This window comes from Myotis myotis, unplaced genomic scaffold, assembly GCF_014108235.1.
Source record: "Myotis myotis isolate mMyoMyo1 unplaced genomic scaffold, mMyoMyo1.p scaffold_m19_p_5, whole genome shotgun sequence".
Lineage (NCBI taxonomy): Eukaryota > Metazoa > Chordata > Mammalia > Chiroptera > Vespertilionidae > Myotis > Myotis myotis.
The window spans coordinates 46,025,366-46,051,780 of record NW_023416357.1 but is presented as its reverse complement, the minus strand read 5'-3'; the positions used below and the strand labels follow the sequence as shown (position 1 = coordinate 46,051,780).

Genomic DNA, 26,415 nt, shown 5'->3' with positions numbered 1-26,415 from the left:
TGAACAGAAACTTTATAGAAGAAAATCCATGAAAATAACCTATAAGTGTATGAAACAATATTAAGGGAAAAGTATCCAAGAAAATGCAAATTAAATAACAAGAAATAACATTTTATACCCACCAGACTGGCAAAAATTTCAAAGTCCAAAAATAACAAATGTTGGCGAAGATGTGGAGTAACAGGACCTTCACACATTGCTGGTGGGAGTGCAAACTGGTACAACCACTTTGGAAAATAATTTGGCTGTTTTCTAGTAAATTTTATGGTACATATATCCTATGACTCAGCACTTGACTCCTGGAAAAATACCCTATGAAAGCTCACAAAAGTCTACCTGGAACAAGTTCAAAAATGTCCACAGAAACATTGCTTACAACAGCAAAAATACTTACTATAGCCCAAATGTCCACTGGCAGGAGAAATGATAAATACGATGTTATATAGTCATACAATGAAATACCATACAGCAGCAAAAATGAAGAAATACAGCTACATGCATCAACATGAATAAATCTCACAAACATAATACTGAACCAAAAAAAAAGCAAGGCACAAAATACATACAGTATGATTTCACTTATATAAATTTTAAAAATTTGCAAAACTAAAGAATGTGTTGTTTACACATACAAACATATGGGGTAATACTAAAAAGAAAAATAAGGAACTAAGTCATCATCGATGGTTGGAATTGGGAAGTAAATAGATGGGACTGGAAGGAACCTACAGGATCTCCAGTGGATAGCATTCACTGAGGTGTTCTTTTAAATATACATAAGCCTTTTGTATATATTATAGTCCTCCTTTATGGGTATTTAATTAAAAGTAGAACTATTTTGGTCTGTATGTTTTAAGATGCCTAAATTATCAGAAAGGAGAAATGAGTATGCTTTTATAAAAGTCTATAGACAGTTATAAAATTCACATAATTTCCCAGAGAACTAATTAACAAGGAATTAAATCCACATAAATAAAAACCAGACAATAGGGAGATAAAATACAAAGATCATTTTGTTTTGTTTGTTTTCTCCTTTAATGAGGTAGAGCCAAAATGTTATGAATCTCTTTCCCCATTGGGAAATGTAAATTGTGATGCTGGTTTTGGGAATCCTTTTTAGTTATAGGACAGTGGTTTTCAACCTGGAGTAGTTTTCTTCCTCCCCCTCCAAAGGAACAGTTGCAACTCCTAGAGGCATTTTTAGTTGTCACAAAGCAGAGGAGAGGGGCGCGTAGTGGGGAGAATGCTACTAGCCTTCTGTGCAGAGAAGGCAGAGAAGATGCCAAACATTCTGCAATGCCCAGGACAGCCCCTCACAACTAAGAATTATTGGACCCAAAAGGTCAATAGTGCTGGTGCTGAGAAACCTGCTACAGGAAAAATTAACATAGCATATAAGAATGTTAGCATCATAAAATGAAAAGCATGACTCCAAGGACCATTTGGAGATCTGAGAATGCAAACATGACATTTGGATAAAGACAAACAGTTCATTAAAGGCTTCTTACATTACAAGCAGGGAAAACAGACACTTGGTTTGCTATTTTCACAAGTCCCATTGCAGACGTGCTGAGGCAATGCACAAAATCAGGAAAGCGGCTCATGTCGAAAGGATATTCACAATAAATTCTACTTTAGATCAGAGAAGAGCAAAGTAATCACAAATAACAATTGAGTTTTATCTGAGCTTTGTGTATCTTAATGTTCTCTTTGTTCTAATAGCATTTCTCATTTTTGAAGTTTCCTGAAATATTTACAGTTTTAATTTGCATTTTTATTATTTTTCTATTTTAAAAAATCAAATGGATTTTACATTTTGCATGTGTACTTTGAACTCTTACTTGAGGTCTAGCTCTAGGGACTAAATATTCACGCTTTAACACCATTGCAAACAGGTTAGGAATGTCTATGGAATTACTATTTGTTTAAGGAAGAAGTCTATACAGCTTGCCTTAGAAATTCAAACATACTGGTCAGTGATAAACACAACACATTTTTAAAAAATCAGCATTCTTAACTTTATCTGTTTAATGTCAACTAAGCAATTCTCCTCATTATGGGGCTTATATTACAACTGTTTTTACTTGATTGCATCTTGAGGACATTCAACCACTTCACGGTTTATAAGCATTACAATAAGCTTCTAAGGAAATGATTGAAAAACTCAAAGTCTGCAGAGACCAGGCCTTTAAAAACAGGGAGGACTGAATAAGGACCGCAATGGACTGAAGACCACGGCGCCCGCTGAGGAGAGCAGAGGCTTTCAGCTCCAGTGCTTCAAACCATGGACACATTTGAAAGGGTCAAATGGGTACCAGTTGTTCTTTTCTTTCAAGTAAAAAGAAAATCTATAATATTTTATGATTTAACAATTTTGAAATGTTGACAACCAATTCTTTAATGCTTTCTTCATCAAAATAAACAGGTCTTCAACCCTTGTGCCGGCTGGGGTGTGTGTGTGTGTGTGTGTGTGTGTGTGTGTGTGTGTGTGTGTGTGTTTAAAGGTACTTGGAGGTAATTTTTCTGCATAAATACTACATTGTTATCTTAAGCACCTGAAATCTATGGTGTCAACATTACAGAAAACAAACTTTTCAATTGCATGGAAAGAATGAAATATTGCAGAGCAACAGGAGATGATGCACATGACATATGCAGCTCGTGTCTTAACGAATGAAGCTTAGTCTTACTGAGTTTACCTGATAATGAATAGGTGGGTTCAGTAGACATTATTAATGGGGTAATGATTACCTGTTCCTTTCTTGCAAGTATAGGTGAGATGGTAATTGCAGGGAACATCATTCCACTCGCCGTTCTCATGCCAAATGATGACAACACAATCTTCTCCAGAAGAAAAGAAGCTGTCTGGCTGGTTGGGCCTCCAGTTCTCATATTGCTACAAAAGTGGAGAGAAAAAATGACTCCTTGATAGTAGCATATTACAAGCATGATAGTGGCATTGAGTCACAATCAAATTAGAATGGACTAAACAGTTTCGATTTAACCATTAGCTAAAATGATTTTGGTTGTAAAGAAAAAGACTTTTATACTTGAATGGATAATATATGTATGTATCTCAATTTCTCTCTTCAACAATTATGTATTTTTCCTTTGGCAATGAGATATAGCTGAGGAATTTTATTCTACATTTCTAAATAGATAATCAGTACTCAATTTAAGAACTTAATCGTGTTATTATTATTGTTAATTATAGCAGCATTAATGAAAGTGGAACAAATAAAAAGATCATAATCTTATCCCTCTGATCCATCATTTCCCTCTACCTTTATGTGCACATAGAATTTATATGATTGTGATTATAGTAGAGTCAAATTTGTATGCTCTCTTTTTTTATGTTAGCACTAAAAAGTATCTTTCTTTGTCTTTTTTTAAGTGATTGTTTTATCCAAATTCATTTATTTGGTTAAAAATTGAGACATTTGATGTATATATTTTATGTATTACCTGCTATACCTGTACACATCATTTTATAATTAAACTTTCTGAGTTACTCTGTTTTAGATGTGATCTTATGTGCACCATACAGTTGAGTTTTGCTTTATGATCTAATCTGGAAGTTGTTTTCCTCTTAATAAGAAACATTTACCATGTGTATACTGTTGACAAGATAAGCATTTAAAAATGTATCTTGCTATATGCCTGGCCAGAGTGGCTCAGTGGTTAAGCATCGACCTATGAACCAGGAGGTCTTGGTTCGATTTCCTGATCAGATTGTGGGCTCGATCTGATCCCCCATGTAGGGCATGCAGGAAGCAGCCAATCAATAATTTTCTCTCATCATTGATGTTTCTATCTCCCGCTCCCTCTCCCTTCCTCTTTGAAATCAATACAAAAATATATTTTAAAAAGCAAATATATCTTGCTATAAATACGTTTGGGTTTTTTTATATAATGTATGTTCAGAAATGAATTGAAAATAATTTTATTGATTTGATGTTTTTCTACTAGTACCCTTATATCTCTATCTTTAGATGGTATCTACCAATTCCCCATTCTGAGCAATGATATATAACTGGGAATCTATTTTGCCTTGATCATAATAATAAATGCCGTTTATTCAGCACATATGATGAATGAAGCCCTCTTCTAGATACTTGTTATGCATTATCTCTTTCATTGTTCTAACCGGATTGAGAGTAATTTCAACCTTACAGATATTAAGCACACAGGGACTCTTTGGTTTATGTTCAATTCTTTGTTACTTTAAAATACTGCCTCCATATCAACCAATAATTATATGAAAAACACAGCCCCATATCCGTATCCAAAAATAACAAGCATTGATGAGATGAAAATATTATTGGACTAAAAATAAGAGTTCACTTTGCTAGTCCTGAGTCTCTTAACTAGAATGTGGAATGGGACAATTTTGTTTGTTCAATGTCTTTCTCACTCAACTTAAGTATCACTTTCCTACTATGCTTTGCCTATTGTGGTTTAACACAAATCTAACGCTGAAGAGACTGTGGACAAACTTCCTTCCTATGGTAGAAGTAGCTTTATTCCTTTAATAAATAATAGACAGGGAGCAACAAAGAAGAGATACAAAAGTCATATTCAGTCTGTTGCTGATGTATAACTAATTTGTTTAACAGATTAAGATAGAATAAAAATAATAAATAAAAAAATCGAAATGTCTTAAAAATGATAAAAATCTATGATTAATTCCTTTTATGATCAAAGATTCCAGACCTTCTTAAATATTTAATTTGAATTTTGAGCTCAATACTTTCTAGCTTGCTTTTTTTAAAAAAATATATTTTATTGATTTTTTACAGAGAGGAAGGGAGAGAGATAGAGAGTTAGAAACATCGATGAGAGAGAAACATCGATCAGCTGCCTCCTGCACATCTCCCACTGGGGATGTGCCCGCAACCCAGGTACATGCCCTTGACCGGAATCAAACCCGGGACCCTTCGGTCCGCAGGCCGACGCTCTATCCACTGAGCCAAACCGGTTTTGGCTCCAACTTACTTTTTAATGAACTTCTTACAAGCAACCAGAAAATGTCCTCAGAGGTGGAAAATGTCCCAAATCCTAAAAGTATCTGTGCAATGCTTCCCCTTTCTTGTCCCTACCCACACTGCCCATCTCCCTTTCTTGTTTCATTTTTCTTCATAACACTTATCGTCTAACATCCCACATGATTTACTCATTTATCTTATTTTTTCTCACTAATAGATTATAAGCTCATTGAGGACAGGAATTTAGGGTTCTTTTATTTAATACTATACCCTCGGTGCCAAGAACTATGCTAGACACATACAGGTGTTTTTTAATAAATAATCTGACACTTATAAATAACAAACCACAGAGTGTATTGCATTCTCCCCTATCTACACCTACCCCGAATTGAAGATGTTGCTTGCTGCTGGCTAATAATGGGTGAGACAGGCAATCACAGATACAACAGGTGGAAGTAAATAAATAACTTCTCTGGAAAACAGCTGGCAATCCATATCAAGAGCCTCAAAACGTTCCTACCCGTGGACCCCATAATTCCACTTCTAAAATTCCATCCTAAGGTAATTTTAGCTGAACAACACTTTATCTAAAACACTATTTATACTACCAGTAAATGGGAAACAACAACCTATAGCGTGAACACATATTCAGTCAATTGGGGTATAGCCAGACAAATGGAATATTGTATAACCCAGGGGTGGGCAAACTTTTTGACTCGAGGGCCACAATGGGTTCTTAAACTGGACCGGAGGGCCGGAACAAAAGCATGGATGGAGTGTTTGTGTGAACTAATATAAATTCAAAGTACACATCATTACATAAAAGGGTATGGTCTTTTTTTTTTTTTTTTTTAGTTTTATTCATTTCAAACGGGCCAGATTCGGCCCGCGGGCCGTAGTTTGCCCATGGCTGGTATAACCATTAAATATCCTGTCCTTGAAGAATATATAAGGGGATGGTAAATACTAAAGTGTTAAGTTAAAATTCAAAAGCAAAACACTAAAAACATACAATGATCCAAATTTGTCACATACCCTCTGATGTGGGTGCGGGTGTATGTGTGTGTGTGTATAAAAGGCCAAAAGGAACTGCCGTAAGATGTTATAAAGTTTATATCTGGGTGATCTAAGATTGAAATTATATTTTATTTTTTGTATCCTTACATACTTTCCTACTTCCCTAGAGTGAACATGAATTATTTTTCTAGTCATTTAAAATGAGCACTGTAAAAGGATCTCTGCACTATCAGAAAGGAGTTACAGGTTTCTTAGCTAACCCTTTTCCAATCGAACCTCAACAAATATCACTTCAAGTTACAGGCATTGGCTGCCCTGGATTTTGCAGCTGACATGTCCTCCTGATCTGAACAATAACCATCTCATTTTCACACTGAAATGAGATTCAGATTCTCAGGGTGCAAGCTGCCCAGACTCAGACCTCTGGTAAAAGATTTAATTGTTTTTGGTGGGAATTACATTTGGCTTGCAACGGTGATTTAAAACGTGTGTTCTGTGTTGTTGCTTGGCAGAGCTGTGGCTTAATGGTGCAGGACCACATTTTAGGTCTGTGGTTTTTACAAGAATGTCTGATCCCACAAGCATGTCACACTATTACCTCATATCTGATAGCTCCATTGTGCGGATTTATTTTGGCTGGGAGGCTTTGACTCTGCTCCGTGTTATTGCCAAATGGAGTGAGCAAAGGAAGCTCCAGTTTTCTGAACAACTTTCTTTGTTCCCTTATAAATGCTTTACAGCCTTATTTAACATCACTTGTAGGGAGAAAGAGCATAAAAAAATAAATCTTTGACTTTGGGTTTAATAATGTGTGTGTGTGTCTGTGTGTGTGTGTGTATGTTTTCACAACAGTTAAATGTGAGGGAGTGATCTCTCCTCGGGAAAGCAGTTCTGAGTTAGAAGAATGTAATAGAGCCTCTCTTACACACACAGGGCTTCATGCACAGAGAAATAAAGATTCTTGGAATGAGCAGAGAAAAATTCATCACTCCTATATGGATGTTTTCCCCTTCACTTGGGATTGTAAGCATACATCCTGGGTGATCTAGTCTGGATCGGTCCTCTTCTAGGGCTGGATGGGCAAACTAAGAATTGTTCCAGAAAACTAGCATGATTTGGGGAGAATTCATTTTAACTTCATTGAAAAAATAAATGCTGATCAGACTTTCCCCCTGTTTGTCTTGTCTCAGAGACTCATGTTACCCACCCAGAACCCTGAACTCTTGCTGTCTCCCCCAGAGACCAGGATTAGATCAATACGACACCAGAAAGAGGACCCTAAATTACTTTCCATCTCCAATTTCTTCTGATGTAGAGAAAACTATGGCATGAAACTCGAATAGTTGATTAGAGAAAAGCCAGCTAAAATGGAACATTTTCTACATGTTCTGTGACAAACTAGCATCTATTAAGAGGCCATATGTGATAAAGTTACTTTTCTTTAAAGTTCCAATTAAATGGCTACCATTTTCTACCTGTAAAAAAAAAGTGGCAAAAGAGACAATCATTTCAAATTGTATTTAGTAACTTCTCAGTTATCGTTTTCTCCCTTCCCTCCCTATTGGATTCAAATAAGTCAGCTGCCAAAAGCACAAAATGACTAAAAAAAAAAAAAAAAAACCTAGCCAAAATCGAACATCTAAGTACAGTTTTCTCACATGAAAATTGTCTCCATAAACCAGAGAACCCATTTTGAACCATTCCTAATACTGAGAAAAACTCAGAGTAGACTGAAGTTATTCATCAAATTTTATTCCACTTTATAAATGCTTAGGTTACTCCAAGTGATCCATATTTTATTGTCAAAAATGTATTCCTGTCTTACATTAATATAAGGACGCAGAGTTACTGTGCAGGTCTACGGGAGCACACAGCACTTCCCTGCCGGCCACATTCTTCACTCTCAGAGAGTGGCTAGTTCCAGAGATCTCACAGGGAATTTACTAATTTTTCTCAAGCAGAATAGCAAGAGAGCTATTCTCTCCTTCCTGGCTCTTCACAAGTCTCCAACTTGATTCAATTAACATACTACAGGAGCCCTGACTGTTTTGCTCAGTGGATAGAGTATCGGCCTGCAGACTGAAGGGTCCCAGGTTTGATTCTGGTCAAGGGCATGTACCTTGGTTGCGGGCACATCCCCAGTAGGGAGTGTCTAGGAGGCAGCTGAACCGATGTTTCTCTCTCATCGATGTTTCCAACTCTCTATCCCTCTCCATTCCTCTCTGTAAAAAATCAATAAAATATATATTTTTTTAAAAAATAAACATACTACAGGAAAAGTGTGTGTGGGGGTGGGATCTCTGCTTTTGAAAGTTATGGGCAATCTACTAAAGACAGACAGGTTTACATCCTTTCAAAGTGAACTTAGATTATATAGTGTCTAGGAGTCCCAGCTTGATTCAGAGATACCAGACATCTTTTATCTTTAAAATACACACCACAAAGCCATGATCAATGGCCCTAAACTCACCTCAGATAACTAGCATTACAAGTAAGAACAAAACAAACTGATGATAAAGTGTAATGTAACTAATTGACCTTTTCCTTATGCAGCAATAGATAACTGCCTTTTCATACAGTTAAGAAAGCCTTATTTCAGAAACATTCAAGAGTTAGAAATAAACCAGGAGCTTTCTTTGCTTTACTTTGAAGAAGAAAAAAAAAGGAGTTTGCTTGAGTTCAGTTTTGAGCTCTGCTTTCAGTTAAAGGAAACACGACTGACCAGTATCAGTCAGTTACTGCTGTAACAGTCACATCCTAGCTGCCCCTTTAGGTGATACAGATATAAGCAAATTGATTTATGAGGAAATATACAAACAGCTGGGTGGTGAAAATGAAAGGGTGGAGCAAGGAAGGTTCTTGAAGCAAAGAATGGCTTTTTCTTATCTGTCCATGCAACATCCCAAAACAGTGCTCACTTTTCCACATAAAGCTTTTTCTAAAGTCTTTGCAAATATTATGCTAAGCGAAATAAGCCAGTCAGAGAAAGACAAGTAACACATGATCTCACTTATATGTGGAATCTAATGAACCAAAAAACCAAAAACAAACAAACAAAAAAACAACCTGATGAACAAAAAAGATCCAGAGATATTGAAGCATGCAACAGACAAATGTATTTAAGAGGAAAGGGGTGGGGAAGTGGAAAGAGATTAACCAAAGAATTTATATGTATATATGCATATCCTATGGACAGAGAATAGTGTGAGGAAGGCCTGGGCTTGGGACTGAGTTGGGCGAAGGGATCAATGAGAGTGCGGGGAGGGAGCGTGACATCTGGAATGCTTTCAATAATAAAGATAAAAAATTTTAAAGTCTTTGAAAAAGAATGTCAATTCAAAAATAAAAACCTTAAAGATACAAAGTCATGCTTCAACCTCTATCAGAGAAAGAATTCCCAGAACATTAAATGGTCTTATTTTAAAATTCCTTTTATCAGCATCTTAAACCTAAGAAGTTTTCAATTCAAACATAATAATTAGCCCTTCTTCATAATATTTGACCCATTTCAAATCCTTTTCATTGCAATTTTTATCATTTCTTAACTTTATCAAATAACCATCCTATATAATAAAAGCCTAATATGCTAAGTGTCTGGTCAACTGGTTGGCCATTCAACCAATCAAAGCGTAATATGCTAATAATAAGCTAAGGCTGTTCAGCCCCTAGCTATGGCATGCACTGACCACCAGGGGTCAGAGAGTTGACTAGTCGACCTGTTGCTATGATGTGCACTGACCACCAGGGGACAGACTCTCCGACCGATAGGTTAGCTTGCTGCTGGGGTCTGGACAAGACAGGCCGGGACTGAGCAAGACAGACCAGACACACTCTGGAGACCTCCTGCGGTCCCTCCCCAGCTGGCCAACCTCCCGCGTCCCTCCCCAGCCCTGATCATACACTGGTGGGGTCCCTCAGCCTGGCCTGTGCCCTCTTGCAATCCGGGACCCCTTGGGGGATGTCAGAGAGCCGGTTTGGGCCCAATCCCGCAAGCCAGGCCAAGGGACCCCACTGGTGTACAAATTCGTGCACCGGGCCTCTAGCCTATATAATAAAAGCCTAAGCGACTGTTATGGTGGAATGACCAGAATGACTGATCGCTGTGATGTGCACTGACCACTAGGGAGCAGATGCTCAATGCAGGAGCTGCCCCCTGGTGGTCAGTGTGCTCCCACAGGGGGAGTGCAGCTCAGCCAGAAGCTGGGCTCATGACTGGCGAGCACAGCTGCCACAGCAGGAGGCTCTCCCAACTCCACAGCAGCAGGTGCAGTGGGCCAGGATGAGCGTGAGTGGCGCTCAGCCCCAAGCCCCAATTCAGGCTCCTCCCTGGCCTTCTGCCACTTGGCACACTGCTACATCCCCCTGAGGGGTCCCGGACTGCAAGAGGGTGCAGACCGGGCTGAGGGATTACCCCCACCACCCCCAGTGCACAAATTTCGTGCACTGGGCCTCTAGTAAGGAATAATCAGTGGGCACTAACTAGTTCTTCTAAAGAGACATTCTGTTTAGAATCTCTTAGTTTCTTTTCCTCTACTAAAAGGAAAAAAGAGTTTTCACAGACACTAGATAAAATGAAAGGTCATCCTTTTGTATGTCATAAATTTAAGATTTACCACCATCTCTCTCTCTCTCTCTCTCTCTCTCTCTCTCTCTCTCTCTCTCTCTCTCACACACACACACACACACACACACACACACGCACACACACGCACAACCTGTGTAGTAGATAAGTTCCCACCATAAATATAATAGAGAATATGCAAATGGTTAATGATTAGCATAGTAGACTGCAACAGAGCCCTTGAGATGGGAAAACTAAACTATTCATTAGACCAGTCGTGGGCAAACTACAGCCCGCGGGCCGGATCCAGCCCGTTTGAAATGAATAAAACTAAAAAAAAAAAAAGACCGTACCCTTTTATGTAATGATGTTTACTTTGAATTTATATTAGTTCATACAAACACTCCATCCATGCTTTTGTTCCGGCCCTCCGGTCCAGTTTAAGAACCCATTGTGGCCCTCGAGTCAAAAAGTTTGCCCACCCCTGCATTAGACAGATTTGATAGCTAATCAAGCAGTTCTTACACACTGGGTTCCAGCCTGAGAAAAAGGTACAAATCATCTCATATTGTAGCTCTTCAGGGACTCTAATACATAACTGAAACTGCAAGTCTTGAACTCCATCTACCTATGTATCACCTACCTGTCCTAAGTATATTTAAATATAGTTTTTCAGCTGAGATGGAGTCACCTTTTACTCTTTAAAATTCACTATAATTTAGGGAACCTTTGATGACCAATTAAAGACTCTATATTTTAGAACTGTTATGAATATTGTCAAGCACATTTGAACAATTAATCACACACATTCCATTGAAAACAACACTCCTGACATTTGCTCGGGGAAGCTATTCTATGACATAATATATTATTGTAATTTGGGGGAGAATTTACTAAAGCATCAAGTAAAAATTTGGGTGTGTTGTTTTTTTCCATGAGCTGTCCAGTCACCATTTTCACCTACTCTGCCTCCCCCCAAACACTGCTAATTTAATTCATTGTAAAACATTTTCATAAGAAAACCAGAATAGTACTCTAGGTTCGCATACCAAGGGAACTAGCCAAGGAAAACTTTTCACTGGTTTATTATTGTGTATAAAGTAAAGATACGGGGAAGACTAGTGCTAATATTTGCCTCAGTTGCTAGGATTTTACTAAGCACATGACTCCATGTGTTTGCTTCATGCTGCACTTGAAAAATCATCTTTTTTACATTTAACTTTCAAGTTCACAATATCAAGCAATTTGTGCTAGAATTTTTAAACTCAAAGCTATAAGAACTTAATTCACAGAGACTATTATTCCTGTATAGATTTAGTTGGCGGTCTGGGAATGTGAAGTTTTGGAAGGCAAAATACAATATGGCCACTAGGTGGAGATAGCCATCCATCAATCTATTAAGAATTACCAACTCACTGTTAACAAAACATAATTTAGAATACAGCCCCAGAAATCATGTTCATTTACTCCACGTGGCAAAAAAGATGAAAGGATCATCTGCAATATGTCGTCTCAGATGTAAGGGAAAGCATGAAGGAAACACGGCTGGAAGAGGGGCCTCGGCCAGATCCTATTTGCCAACCTGATTGCATTCGATTCTGTTCGAGGCCATTGTAGCCAGAATCAGAATTTTCTATTTGACTAAAATGTTCATCTACAACAGCTTATTTTTCTGCATTTGGCCTTTTTAAAGTATCCATGGTGTACATCAGTGGTGAAATCGTATCAGAAGCAAAGCCAAATCTATAGTATCCGCCTAAATAAAATCCTTAGAACAGGGCAGGCCATCAACACCTCTGCACATCAATGAATGTCGGCAGTGTGATTCACATTTAGTTTGGCGTTAGGTACAAACTTATCTGAAGTAGCTGTGAAAACATGACACCTGTACTAAAAGCTGACTTCTCTTGTGTGCAAACTCCTATCACCTGTGCTCCCACAGCTACAAATGACATCCCAAAGCAGTCCACGCCAGGGGTAAGCAGATAACCACCAAAGTATAAAAGCAAACTCCAAAGAAAAACTACTTTGCCAAGAGGCCAGCTTACTCGTTTGAAACACACGCTGATAAGGACCCACCTCTTCCCTAAATAAGGAACTCAGAATGACCACGCTGGGCCACCCCCAGCCTTTCAGAACACAGGTCAAACGTTTATCTGAAAGAAAGCTCGGGGGAGTACTTATTACAGAAACCAAAACATTTGGGAACTTTAAAATGCCCTTTCCCCCCCTCGATGGCTGTGGGACACAATAGACGTTTGTTTGCAGTCTGTGGAGGGTACATTAAACTTTGTTTTATTTAACTTGTTTGGGGCAAATGACCTCCCTGCAAGGTAGGGATAGACCCTCTACTGATCCTTGTAGTTGCATAAGGTTACTCTGGTCTGGGTCCTTATTTATTTATGTTTTAAGGGAGGTTATGATTCTGCTGTTGTCTTTTAGTTGAACAACCGAAAGGAAAAGAGCAACTTTGTTTCAAAGGAGAAAGACACATTTGTTTTGGTGTCACTGCCCTAGGTTGGCAGCCTAGAGACAGATCTTGCAAACATGAATATGCTGAAGGGAAGAAAAACGAACTTGGGGTCTCCTGATAGTTGTTAAAGTGGCAGTGTGCCCATTATTTTCCTAGCTGGCAAATCTCTGTGTGGGAGAGCCTATCTGCCAGCTCTTGAGCACAGCACTAATCTTGTGTAATAGCGTGAGCTCACTGCCCTACAAAGGCAGTAATTATCAACAGCATTTTCCAAAGGATGTGAGTTCCTCCCACTGTGAGACCACTGGAGACAGGGCCCCAGGCAGAGCCCCTCTGAGCCACTTGCTTTCATTCAATCCCCACCGTGAATGGGTGGGTGCCAGTGGCTCCTTCCCCCCATGCTTGTTTGCACAGGTCTTCAGTCAGGAAGTGCTCAGGATCCAAATGCAACTGAAAGTGCCAAAACTCATTCAACAATTTTCTTCTGCCTTTTTGATGGTTATTCATTGCCTTAGCCTTATTAGCCATGAAATTTTGATGTCTGTATGTGTTTTAAAGTTTCAGGGAGCATGCTGGAAGAGCATCTGTGAGAAGTAACGGCAATGCATTCATTGATCATTTACTTATAATCTTCTCAATTGGGAAATGATGTTCCGGGGATGGGTAAATGTTGTTTGTCCAGTGTTTGACCGTCACTAGCCGTCTGCCCTCAAGGAAAGGCAAGGTGGAGATGAAGGTTTATGTTCCAGAGCTGCTCTATCGCACCTCCTATTTCCCGTGTAGAATCAGAAGGACCAGTGCTTGGTTTCAAACCAAACTGAGCTGTGGCACAATGAAAAATTGTCACTAAGAGCTCGGTGGTCTTCTGCAGAAAAGAAACTGAGAGTTCTACGAATGAGGAATGTGTTAGAGGCTGAGGAAACTGCATACGTTTTCCTTGGAGTTTAGGTTAATATAATGAAGCCTGTGAGGTTTGACATAATTAAATTAACACCGATATGCAGAGTGGCTTGTTCACAGAGAAGTGGCATTTGGAGCTAAAACCCACAGCACAGCTGACACACACCCATCTGCAAATACTTTCTAGAAAGTCTTAGATTTTCAGGTGGCAAGAGGAAAACTTAAGTTTTGGGTTTGAAGGTTTGTTTTGCATTATTGTTCTGCTAAAGCATGTGTAATCCTTTCAAACAAGCAGAAACCTACAAGCAAGCTTAGAAAACACCAGGAATTAGTTAATTCTCCTGATTCTCTTTTCAATGTCCAAGACATCTGGGAGAGGGAGGAGGCCAAAGCCTTTGTGTTTATAAAGGATAATGATGATCCATTCCTGCAAAAAAGAGCAATAGTTTATGGCCTGCAATTTGTTACTCCTTTTCTCTGCCCCTTTTAAGTGTCTCTTCCTGGGTTAAGGGCTATTTCTTCATTGTTTCTACCTTTTTCAAAGCTGGTTTTTCTCACAGTACTTTGCTTGACAGACTGATGTGTTTATTTATGAAAGAAGAAAAGGCACTCTGGATTTAAAGTCAAACCCACAACCAATCTGGCTATTCTTACACGTCAACTCCAACCAGTAGGGAGAGTGGGTGCCCCAAATTCTAGGTGTGCCAGCTCGCCAATGTTGGACCATGCTTATTAAATGAAATAAAAATTCAGTTATGTTCTAGAAATATTTTAAAGTAGGATTTTTTTTTAAGTAGCAAAGGCTATCAATTAGCTTTTTTGTAATCTATTTCATAAGTATCAAGGGACAAGATGAGTTGGCTAGACATTGATGGATCTGTGAGTTAGCAACTTGTTCAAGATTACTAATTCAGGAGATTCAGACCCGTGCAGAGGAGAGGGGGGTCTGTGTGGACAGGGAGAGCGAGGAGGAGGAAGTCATGACTACTTCCTAGGAAGCCCTGAAGCCAGCAGCCTTGCAGGGGTCAGCTTAAGTGCGAACAAAGTGAGATGACTGAAGGAAAAATGTTTAAGAGATGCAGAAAATGTCGAAGAATAAATTCAGGATTTGGTGAGGTTTTTTTTTAACCAAACACATCAAACTTTCCTAAAGCTCCTCAGCATTTTAAACAGGGAACTAACTGGGCTGTCAGTTCTATTCAATCCTCCACCTCTGGACAATGCTGCCAAAGGTGGCATTTTTCTTTCAAGTCGCTGTGTCTGATCCATGAAGCATCAGGTCTCCCGTGGTGACGGGTTAGCTTTGAAGGTGCTGGGGAACTCAGGGAAGGGATGAGAGGAAGGAATTGCCTCTTGAAGCCTCATTCCTGGGGGTTAGAAGCAGGAGGGAGCAGGATGGTAACAGCTTTAAATCTCTGCTGTCCATGGGTTGATTTTAAAGAGGTAAGTAGTGTGATTAAAGCACCCAACTGTTTCTAATATCTCCCTGATTGTGCTGTCCATGGACACACTGTAGTCTATAGTTCAAGGAAAGCTGTAAAAATGAATTTGCTAGAAAGTAAAAATGCTTCCATAGTGTTTCCTGGCGTCTGTGCTTAAAAGGACAGTCACAGACAGTGGATGAATAAATGAAGCTCTGTCCAACCTTAGGCAACAATTCATCCTTGGTCAAACCTGCAGAGGGGCCATGGTGGAAATGTTTGCTTTCCATCTTTCCTTTCCAAAGCTTGTTGTAAATGTATTCTTGGGACAATCATGGACACAACTGTTATCATTCCCAGTGGGAACACCTATGTCCTTTGCGTTAATAACTTTTGTAAGACACATTATGCTTGCCTATAACTTTCTGCTTGTGAGGAACATTGTTTTCTTGTCACCACATTTTGAAATCTTACCTATTATGTTTTAATGTTTTTCATCTTGGTACAACTTTAAATAAAATAGTTAATTTAGGTTAAGCAAGAATAGCCACAAAGAGATTCAGCCAAAAGACTTACTTGCTCATTTCAGGATTCAGAAGATAACAGTGAGTTGTTTGAACAATTTATGGATATTGATTACCATTCAAAAAACATTTGTTAGGTCTCTATTTTTGTCAACAACTCTGCTAGGTGTTGAACAAATAGAGATGAAAGTTAATCTCTGCCTCAGAGAGCACAGTGTCAGGAAATTTACACCACAGGGGTCTGTGGTAGGATGGGAAGAGGCACAAGGAACCGCAGGAACACAAAAGATGAATGAGCATTTAGTCACACCCAGCATGGAGGGCTTCCTGGAAGAAGACCTTTAGCTAAGCAAGGTATTGAAATGCTTATTAAATAAAATGTAGTAAGGGGCATGAACATTCTAAGCACTAGGGCAAGTGTGTGCAAAGAGCTGCAGGAGTGAGAGGTGCTGGCTTATTCTTTGAGATGGGATTGCTTAGGAAGTGGCAGGTGGAATGCATGGACTTGGTATGCCATGCTCATCATTAGAGTTTTTACTGAAGGCAATAGGAAGACACTGAAGAATTTTAAGAAGGGAGTAACAAGAGTTTAAGGCAAGGAGACAGGAAGGTCACAGGCACCACAAAACAGATCTGGGGGAAAACACTTCAAACTAGTCATTCATTTAACAATTAGTTAAGGCTAGAACTTAAAAGTCAGATAATAGTATAGAAGCTAGATAAGAAATATTTGCTTAAGTTTGCCAGCTTTAATGTGTATTTAACTTGGATGGTTTAACTTAGTGTCTTTGAAGACATTACTTGGGTGACAAGTGAAGTAATTCATTATTGAGGTTATTTGTCAAGGTTTCCAACAAAGCACTTGGGGCATTTCACTGTTAGAGATCAATAGTCGAGTTAAAGAGTAACTGGTAGTAGAAATACCTGCTGGTAGAAATAACGTAGTAGAGACCCAAGTGACAAAGTGAAAATGTCAATGTGTTAAGAGAAAATAACCTCCATAGAAATCACAAGGGGAAGCCTATAATGAATTTCATTCATGAGCATTCTTTTGTGAAATTTATTGGGCAAATGCATCAAATAAATAATTTTTTAAAATATAACAAAAGCAAGAGTTTTGCACTTTGTTAATTATATCAACATCCTATTATAGAGGCCAGTAATGTGGAGTGAATTGACCAGGATCTGAAGAAGAGAGGCAATTTAGGTAACTTGGACAAGTAACATTGTTAAATTAGTCTAAGCATGTAATTGAATTAGTCTAGCTGTAAAGCATGTTAAATATGATATAATTATGCTGCAAGTTGGAAGAAAGTTTAATTATTTCCAGAGAAGAAATTATTGAAATTGAGACCTAATATAAACTTGTTTTTACTGAATATTAGACTGAGTAACCAAAGATAATATATGGTAAATATCAAAGGTTCTTTTTGTTTTAATACTGCTCTACCTCCCAAGAAGGATAAGCAATGATAAATCTTTCAAACAAAAAGTGGGGGAGGGAAGGGGGGGCAATCACTCTAAAACATAAACAAAGTCCTTAAAATTACACACAGTCAAGTTAACACCATTTCCAAGGGTAAGCAGATACTGCTTTCTCCGATGAAGAGTTTACTACTAAGGGTATTTTCAAAAGCAAGACACTTGGAGTAAACAGCGAAACAAAGGAGAGCTATTTTATTCAGAGGCCTGTGCACATATGGAACCTGTTAAGGGGATGGTGGCTGCAGAAAGAACTGTAAACGAGGGTGAGACACCTAGCCTGTCTCAGAAAGGAAGGGATGGAGGCAAGGGTGGTTTCAAAAGCAGAAAGTGGGCCAGAGATCAGTCAGATGGGAGGGAGACAGGCTGTTGGGCAGATGGTCTGTTCTGTTCCAAAATGTTCAAAGTTAAGGGACACTCCTTACCACATTTTTATTTCATACAAAGAATGAATTAAGAGGAAACCGAGGGCCAGTCAGAGTTTTTTCTGGAGTTACTTGTGTCATTTCTTTGATAAACTTTGCTTGTCAGTGTAATTCATTTTCTGCCTTCTTCAAACCAAGGCCCCCACTTGGTGTGCTCTCCATCACCCTTAGCTTTCAATTAAAAATGTGAATTAATTAGAGTAAGGTTCCTGTTTACAATGTACAGTTATCAATGGTAGGTTATCTTCCTCTGGAAATTCCTGGGAAAGATCAATATTTTTTGACAAAGTGCAATGATTGCTTATTTACCAAGTTTAGATTATGAAAATGCTCATTTCACAATCCACTGAAAATTAACAGACACAGACAAAAAAATGGGTAAGTTGGCTTGCTTTGGCTTAGTGGAATAATGGCATCTGATGAGCCAAGTGAACTGGAATGGCACCTGACAGGGAAGATAAATTCCCTAAGATATTTTACAGGTCTTACATGCCTGCCAGGTATGTCAATATTCAGTCTCATTGAGCAAGCTCACAGAACTTCTAGGGCCTTATCACAGAAACCATGAGAAATAAAAAGCAAGCAAGAGAAACACTTCTTTGAAGAGCTGAACTGCTAATGGAGAGATCAGAATAAACACGTAGGAACATGCAAAAATGGTAAGAATGAAGACATACAAATCAATTCTATGTAACCAATGAGAGATTGCACATAGTCAGGGACTTGGCCCAATCAGGTGAGCATGTATGTTGCAAATGACAGGCTTTACATATACTCCACCCAGCCAGCTGCAGCTCTTCTAGGCTCAGGGCCAGCACATACAGGGAGACTATGTGGTCTGGCTCTGCAGGGCACGAGTAAGTACCAACCTGAATGGCCACCTGCATCCTTGGCATCCTGGCTTCTGTAATATAGTTGGAAGCTCACAACTACCTGCACTTTTCACTGCGCTTATTTATAAAGGAAAGTTTGTGAGAGGAAGACCCATTGGTGGGTATCCTATAAACCCAGTTTATTCCAAAGAAAGCAGTACGCATCCAATAAGCGAAAACACATTAAATGCCTATACTATATAATCTGCATTAAGAGAATTATGGAAACAGTTTTAACTATTGTAATACACAGAAAAATGTCATTTTAATTTTTATGTATTCACTTACAAATGAATAAAAGCAAGTCTCTCTTCCATTAAAATGAATATAAGGACTTATGTCATACCAATAATAATCTAATTGACCAAATTGGTCCCCTTAGGTACAGCAAAAAGAAAACATACAGATGCAAAAACTGCACATACACCACTGAGCAAGGACAATTAGAAGACAAGACTAATTGACCCAAGAGGTGTGTTTCATCTATCTTATAGCAGTGGTTCTCAACCTTCCTAATGCCGCGACCCTTTAATACAGTTCCTCATGTTGTGGTGACCCCCAATTTCATTGTTACAAATTGAACATAATTAAAGCATAGCGATTAATCACAAATACAATATGTAATTAGATATGTGTTTTCCGATGGTCTTAGGCGACCCCTGTGCAAGGGTCGTTCGACTCCCAAAGGGGTTGCGACCCATAGGTTGAGAACCGCTGTCTTACAGGAATATGTTTTATGGACAATCTACTTTCCCTATTACTTCTGAATCCTGCCAAAGAAACTACTTATGAACTTGAACGACAAACAGTATTGATTAAACATAAGGGGTCATGACAGAGGGCAAGCTTTATTGCAGGATTGCTAAAGGAGTTCTGTGGCTTTGGAAACAGGTCTAAGTTCAAATACTGGCTTCACCACTTACTAGCATTGTGACTATGGGCAAATATCCCAACCTACTGACTCTCCCTGTCTTTACCTGTAAAATACCTAATGCCCCCTGAGAGGTTATTGTGGGGCAAAAACAAATGCAAAGTGCTTAGTAAGAGATAGACACAGATGAACTAGGGAGTATATCCACAAGGGCACCAAGAAGCTTCCCTGAACAGAGTACAGCTTCCAGAAACAGAGATTACTCTGGCATTTGTCCTAGAGCAGTGATGGCGAACCTTTTGAGCTCAGCGTGTCAGCATTTTGAAAAACCCTAACTTAACTCTGGTGCCGTGTCACATATAGAAATTTTTTGATACTTGCAAACATAGTAAAACAAAGATTTATATTTTTGATATTTATTTTATATATTTAAATGCCATTTAACAAAGAAAAATCAACCAAAAAAATGAGTTCGAGTGTCACCTCTGACATGCATGTCATAGGTTCGCCATCATTGTTCTAGATGAACCTTACATTTTGCCAAGCTCTTTAGATATAGGTGAATGGCAGGTACTGAATGAAATATAAGCAGCTAAGTGGTTCACACCCAAGAAAGAGCTTAACAACTATTTTCAATTTTTCTTCTTATTTATTTACTAGGTAAATTAGAATTAAATTTACACTTACTGTAGCCAGTGGATCCCAACTTTGTCTGCACTTTAGAATCAGGGGTTCTACTGTAATGACTTTGAGCTGAGGCCTAGGCACCGGTTGTTTAATTGCAGTCTCCTGGCGATTCTAACAGCCAGGGCCTAGAACCACTAGTATAGCTAACCACCCTGGAACTATTTCTAAAAAGCACCTTTGCCAATCCTAACTCAGGAACCTTAGTACAGCCTACTCAAGACTGTTGCCAGTATAACCACTCCTTTTTTTATGAAGTAGAGAAAGCTAAAAAGCATATAATTAGTCAGCAGAATTTGAGTGGAAGGAAATTCATAAGATCATCATTCAAAAAAATTTTTAAGATGAAAAAAATAGGGCATTTTGCTTGGATAACAATGAGCCATGCCTTATAGCAGATTTCCAGTGCAATTATTTAATAGAGAAAGGCATCTTTTAAAGGCATTTTATTTTACAGTTATTCTTTCCCTTTTTATCTTGAAGCTATGCAAAGCCAACATAACTATCTGAAAGACAGACTTGAGGCAATTCTGATTATGTGGCTTCCCCGTTCAATGGGAATGTGATCCAGTCCTCTTATCAAGAGAGCCACAGTGATTGCAGGACTGGTGGTTGGATCGATTCTCGTGGAACTCTACGCTAACTCCCTTTTATTTCACTGAGTGACCCTGAGCAAGTCACTGAACTGGTCTCCAGTCTAATGCGCCCTCCACACAATGCAATCAGCACACAGTACCAAGTTCCGAGGACTCCTTTTCATCAGCAGCTTACCAGTGTGCTGCCATCAGTCCAGCGGAAGTCGTGCTCAAACATCTTGTCATTGAGGCCTACCCACTGGTAGTCATGGCCCAAACCTGAAAGATGGTGAATAACATGGATATTTTTATTACCTTCGCAATATATGGGTGAAACATACAAAAAATATTTTCAGGATGAATCGCGCATCCTCTTTTCTGGATGGATTTTTGTTGTTATTCATAAACATTTTTCATAGTCTGTCTTCTGTCCTGTTGCCCAATGTGCTTTAAACTAAAAAGCTAATTTTCAAACACTATAAAACATTAAAACATGAGACATAGACATTATTTTTCTAGCAGTTTACAATTATTTAATGGTTTTCTTCATCCTTACTCTGATAGAAACTTTTGATTTATTCTTTTTATTAAGTTATGCTATTGGTGCCCAGGCAGAGAGGCTCAGTGGTTGAGCATTGACCTATGAACCAGGAGGTCACAGTTCAATTCCTGGTCAAGGCGCATGTCGAGGTTTTGGGCTCGATCCCCATTAGGGGGCGTGCAGGAGGCAGACAATTGATGATGTTTCTCTCTCATCATTGATGTTTCTATCTTTCTATCCTTCTCCCTTTCTCTCTGAAATCAATAATATATATATATATATATATATATATATATATATATATATTTTAAAGTTACAACATTGGCAAAAATTCAGTGACCCAATGAAACATGACAGATCTTACCCATGCTAACCTCACTTTGAAAGCCACATGTTTCTTCTCAAAGCAGTTTAGACAGTGAATATCAGGACCAAACAGTCCTGCAAAATTTCCTCAAAATTAATTGTTTTCACCATAAGATGAGTCATTGGCAGGCATACCATGCAAAAAAGTTAAGTGAACCTCTATCCAAATTGCAAATTAACAATCACATTTCTAAAAGATAGGAGGCATCATGAGAACATATTTAATTGAGCATAAAATAATGTTTCATGAGCAAAAGCAATTCTACATATTTGTTACATGAAAGCTAGCTTGCCCTCCTCTTTGCTATAGTTTAAAGAGTAAGTAAACAGCTTTGGTAATAAGTTGCATTAGTATTGTCTCTGTCTATTCATGATCTTAATATGAAGTCCACTTGCTATGGTCTAAAATAATAGAATTTTGGATGAGAACTAATTATGCACAGGAGATAAGAATAGGGTTCTATTAGCAATTCAGTTTGAATTACTGGGACAAAAATAACTGAAAGCAACTTTCTCTTTAACTTTAGACAACATATGCATGTATTCTAAATAGACTATGAAGGTAACCATCAGAAGAATTAGATTGAACCCTAAGATGCAGCCATTTTTGTAAGTAAAAAGCTGATCAAATAGTATGCTGTTTCACCTCTTATTGCAGGCCATCCAAGAAATGCCTTCCTATGTTATAGTTGAATATTCCCCCAAATGGGGGACTCATACCAGATATATGATTTTAAGTAGTTCATAGATGAAGGATTTAATAAGTGGAATCACAACTGAGAAAGTACTTGTTCTTTTTAATTAGACGGGAGAGAAAGCTAAGAAGGTGGTGAGAATGAATGAAGCTTCAGGAAACTAGTGTATATTTGGTACATACGATTCACAAACATTTGTTCTTCGTGAGACAAAATGCTGGTGAGATGGGCACCCTGCAGACGGCATTCCCGTTCGGCTGCATCCCACGTGCGTCGATGGGCGAAGTACTTGTAACACTGCCCTTGGAATTTGTGCCAGCCATAGTCACATGTCTCCGTGTCTGGGAAGAAATAAGGCAGAGGCTTCTTAAACACATCTACGTCATCTAAACTTGGCTCACTGATCCAAGTGCTAACTGAAGACCCAAGGCAATATTAATGCAACATCCCTGCAGTAACGGATCCATAAAATGTGGCATGATGACAAAAATATTATGATAAAGAGAGGCCAAATGATTCCTGCCAAATGGATGGCTGTACTGCAGGTCCGCAAATAAGATCTTGTTGTTCCATTCAACTTCAATTTATTATAACATAGATGGGATGCTATAGGAACTTAACTGTTGTTTATAACCGCCAGCCTATGGTTAGACACAGGCCTGATGCACTAACCTGAAATAAAGACATCATTTCACTTAAAGTCTCAGAACCTATGGAGGATGTTAAGTGAGAACTTACTGTGCATCTTTGGACTGAAAAGCCAGCATCTAACTGCAATGTCCTCAATTAGAGCCAGCATTAGCAGGATAGAAGACTGGAAGAGAGGCCAGCCAAACCTCTTAAGCTGCAGTGTCTACTGACTTACTGGTGAAATAGTTGGGGCTAATTCCTTACCAATGAAACTTTTAGTGATAAGAATTTGGCTAATAGGATTCTGGATGCTTGCTTGAGTACTTCAAAGGTCTGGAAGTAGGAGTAGTCCTTTCCCACTTCCCAGAGAGATAGCTGGTGGCCAGTCTCTGGACAGGTAAGATTTACAAAGAGAAAAAAATTCTTCATTGGTAGCAGCTTCTGGGATACAGCTAAGGCTGTGTGCCTTCTTCCCAAAAGGAGCAGGAATATAGGTAACTGTAAGTGCAAATGCATCTGGATTTTAATTTTATTAAGAATTATAAAACCTGAGTTCTTTAACTTCATTCCCAGTATTCCACTAAGCCCATTTTATATATAAATATATATAAAATAGAGGCCCAGTGCACAAAATTCGTGCATGGGGAGAGGGGGTGTGGTCCCTCAGCCCAGCCTGCACCCTCTCCAATCCGGGACCCTTCAGGGATGTCAAACTGCCACTTTAGGCCCGATCCCGCAGGGTCTCGCAATCTGGGACCGCTGCCTCCTAACCGCTCACCTGCCTGCCTGCCTGATTGCCCCTAACCACTCTGCATGCCTGCCTGATGCCCCTAACTGCTCCCCTGTCTGCCTAATTCCCTTAACTGCTCTCCCCTGCCAGCCTGATCACCCTAGCGGCTCTCCCCTATGGCCTGATTGCCCCTAACTGCCTCTGCCTTGGCCCCACCACCATGGCTTTGTCCGGAAGGACACCCGGAAGATGTCTGGTCTAATTAGCATATAACCCTTTAATTAGTATAGATATATATTATTTTTTTTCCTCTTTCACAACAAGCAGACTGTAACCAGTATTCTGGTAGGATGAAAACATTTCTTCAATATATCTAAATTATATACTGGCAGTGAGTGTCAGCTATACTTTCTAGATTGACAGTTTTTATGTGTTTTCATAGGAAAGCAGCCTTACTCATAGCACTGCATTTTCAGTGGTAATCTTCCCTCAGACTCACCCACTGACAAATGAGGTTAAATTCTGTATTTAATAATAGTTAATTGAAATAATTTTTTATTTCTACAAAGCAATTCTCACAAATATATGTAGTTACATGCAAAAACTAGCAAAACTGTAAAGTTCATAGCATTTTAAGCACCAAGAAAACTTTCTAGATTACCTAATGACCATCCATTCCTCCCCTTACTTTACTGATCTATGAAGAAAACAAAACCCTACTCCATGAAATAAATGCTTGTTTTATGTACCAGACTTGGTGGCCAAATTGAAAGTCAGATTGCCTCCCGACTGTCACTCCATTTACTCCTCTTTCCACAATTGTGGGAAAGCCTGTGGCCTGAGAGATTAAATTTATTTTTCCCTGGCTTCAGTGATTTAGGCCATACTCATATGACAGATGCAACTGATCTCTGAGAACAGTCTTTAGTTCAGTTTAGTCTAACTGGCCTGTTGTTTAGCTACAGCCAGCTGACTAATTGATTTAAATCATGTGCACTGGAAGCTTTGCGTTCTAGTAAAGTGCTGTATGGAGACCACTAGATCTCACGGGAAAGGACACAGGACACAGCTTGCTCACTTGGTATAAAAGTAGCACTCAGTGCCCAAGAATGAAGCATATTTTGTTACTTGGATGCAGTAATTTTCTTTTTGAGGAATTCTCAGGGAAGAACTCAGAGCTGAGCTATGAGAGGTGGGGAAGAAACCAATCTTCATATATGAGGGGGTTGGTTTACATGGGAGGACAACTGGAAAAATTTTTAGAACATTCTTGCTGCCAAAGTCAATAATGTGATATTATAATAGCATAGTGTTCCTTATCCTTGGAAATTATAATTTATTTTAAGACACATGGCTTAAAATTCTGGAAGATCCTTAATTTATTTATTTTTTTGTGAATAATGCATCACAAAAAAAGTCTTCTATAACACTCTTTCTTATCTTCTATTAACCCAAGTGATTTTTGTCTGGTTTTATCTTTTATCATTAAAATAGATTACCACTATATTTCCTTAACCGCCCCCCCAAAAATACATGATCACACTCTTCTGAAAGTAGGTATCAGAAACAGTCTGTTTGTTTATCCCATCTTACCTAAAAATAATGTAACACACATTTCATTTCTCAAAAGGCAACTCTTTTGGGTGACACAGCCTTAGAATACATCTGACCTGAAAATACGTCTTATGTTTTAAAACTCCTATAATGCATAGGTTGCATTACAAAGTCCCAGATTTTGTTGTGCCTGTGCATGTTGGGATTGGGTTGGGGGAGGGTATGACACTCCTGCTCATGGTCACGGAAAATGAAACTGTCATTCAAACAATCTCACACAAAAAAATCGATTCGCCTTATGATATGCAGGCAACATTTTCAGCACCTCTGACATATAGCTGTCAAGTCTTAAGTTGTCAACACGTGGGCACTTCTCACTGACAAGCTATGTCCCTGACTTTAGTGGGGCCCATCTGTGTGTCTCTCCACCGTTCTAAGACCCTCTTCCAGATCTCAAATCTGTTATAATTCCACCAAATTGCAGCCCCTATTCCAGAGTTACTGGGACTTGGGATGTTACTAAAGAGAGAACAGAAAAGGTCAGCTGAAGAAACAACAACACAGTCATCACTGAATTTGGACAGAAAACTGTTTAGACAACAATGCTGCTGTGAATGAAGAAAACATTTGCTCTTAGGCAACCTGAAAAGAGCAGAAAAACTCCTTCAGAGTCCTGCCAATAAATCACAGGAGCACAGCTGCATTTGGTAAACAGACCGGGATGAATGTTACTCATCATGTGGATGAAAGTCTAACTCACTGTAAAAAAAAAAAAAAAAAAAAAATAGAGAATGCACCTGAAAGTTAGGTGGCATCGGAAATGAGAGAAAAACCCAAAACCTTTTCTTTCTGATTTTCCTTTAAAGAGATGGAAAAGGCAACTGGCCCCAAAGTCCCTCTCAAGGATATGTTACCACATCAGGTACAGACATAAATAAAATGCTTATCTGTCAGAGTTACTTTAGAAGGGTGAAGATATTGAGAAAAACCTAGGCTTTCAAAGGCAGCTTAAGTTCATTTTCCCCACACAGGCATTTTCTAGCTGTGTGACCTTTAACACACACACACTTGTTTCTCGCTGAGCCTCAATTTCTAACCCATTTACTCAT

At 38.8% G+C, this 26,415-nt stretch overlaps 1 protein-coding gene across 3 annotated transcripts in view; it reads right to left on the bottom strand.

Annotated features, from left to right (window-relative positions):
- Window positions 1–26,415, bottom strand: part of VCAN (versican) — a 106,181-nt gene that overhangs the window by 4,105 nt on the left and 75,661 nt on the right. For all 3 annotated transcript variants that reach the window (XM_036309020.1, XM_036309021.1, XM_036309022.1), the window contains 3 exons: window positions 22,575–22,733; window positions 20,987–21,069; window positions 2,752–2,896 (listed from right to left, as the gene is read on the bottom strand). In XM_036309020.1, the coding sequence (XP_036164913.1) occupies window positions 2,752–2,896; window positions 20,987–21,069; window positions 22,575–22,733 (387 nt within the window). The remainder of the gene's footprint in view (window positions 1–2,751; window positions 2,897–20,986; window positions 21,070–22,574; window positions 22,734–26,415) is intronic.